This window comes from Octopus bimaculoides, chromosome 1 (assembly GCF_001194135.2).
Source record: "Octopus bimaculoides isolate UCB-OBI-ISO-001 chromosome 1, ASM119413v2, whole genome shotgun sequence".
NCBI lineage: Eukaryota > Metazoa > Mollusca > Cephalopoda > Octopoda > Octopodidae > Octopus > Octopus bimaculoides.
In genome coordinates, this window is record NC_068981.1 from 85528159 (window position 1) to 85529432 (window position 1274).

The window sequence follows — 1274 nt, forward strand, 5'->3', positions numbered from 1 at the left end:
TTTACATTATTTACATTTGACGGATATCTGTCCTCAACCTGTTTGTTGTTAACACAACGTTTCGGCTATACCCGCCAGCCTTTATCGAGTGTCTTGGGGAAATTTCGAACCTGGGTTCTCATTCCTAAGGTATTTTTCGATGTTATTATTATTATTATTATTATTATTATTATTATTATTATTATTATTATTATTAATATTATTCAGGTCACAGCCTGGAACTTGGAATCTTGGGGTTAGTAGCCCGCGCTCTTAACCACTATGCCATATGCCCACATGATTATTATTATTATTATTGCTGTTGTTATTGTGGTTTCTGTTTTTTGCTATTAGGTACTATCTTCAAATAAACTAACTTCATGTGTGCCGGATTTATGCAATGCTGTGATCCAAAACGATACACTAACACATCTAAATTTATCAAGTAAGAATTTTTGTCTTTCAATTCAATGCGGCATAGGAGTCTAAATATATGATAAGTAAATCATAAAAATTTTAATTTGGTTCAATGTACAATTTTGTGTAAGTACAAATTGTACAAGTATGTATATCTATGCATGCGTGTGTGTATGCATGCATGTGTGGGGGGGGATTCCCTTGTGAACAATTTAAAACAACATGTCACTTCTCTTGAAATCCAACAAACTATGCCATTAAATATTAAATTCAGAGCTCCGAAATCTAATTTAGCATCAGTGTATTTCACAGTTGTATTAGCTCTGAATATAACATTCAAATTATTTGTGTATGTGTGCTTGTTGTGTGTAGATTACAGTACTATACTATTCATGAAACATTGTCTAATATATACATTAGATATTTTAGATATTTTTTAAAGCCAAAGTTATATAAAAAAAACTACAATACAGGTAGATGGTTAGTACTATCGACTATACACATTTCACACACGACGGGACCTTGATGAATGCCATGAAGCAGGAAAGTATACTAGTCCTTATATATTTAATACTCTATATTTAATGCTCAATATTTCATATATTCAATAAGACATTCAATACTTCATTTCATTTTACTATTTATATTATATGTTGGAACTCTTTTAAATAATATATTCCTCTATACACGATCATACAAAACCCTTTTTTATATTTTTTTTATTTTTATTCGCATACATATATCCTTATCAATCATAGGGCAGCAAAATAAATTTTAGAAATTTAATTTACCACCAGTGGTCCAGCGAGAATAAAAAATTAGTCAATAGACTACATATATATTATTCATTTAAAATATAGAGATGCCTATAATAGGAC

General features: G+C 29.7%; 1 protein-coding gene across 1 annotated transcript in view; it reads left to right on the forward strand.

Moving 5' to 3' along the window:
• LOC106868572 (leucine-rich repeat-containing protein 74B) overlaps positions 1 to 1274 on the forward strand; it is a 62841-nt gene that overhangs the window by 37808 nt on the left and 23759 nt on the right. The window contains exon 8 of the mRNA XM_014913893.2: positions 334 to 424. Within this exon, the coding sequence (XP_014769379.2) occupies positions 334 to 424 (91 nt within the window). The remainder of the gene's footprint in view (positions 1 to 333; positions 425 to 1274) is intronic.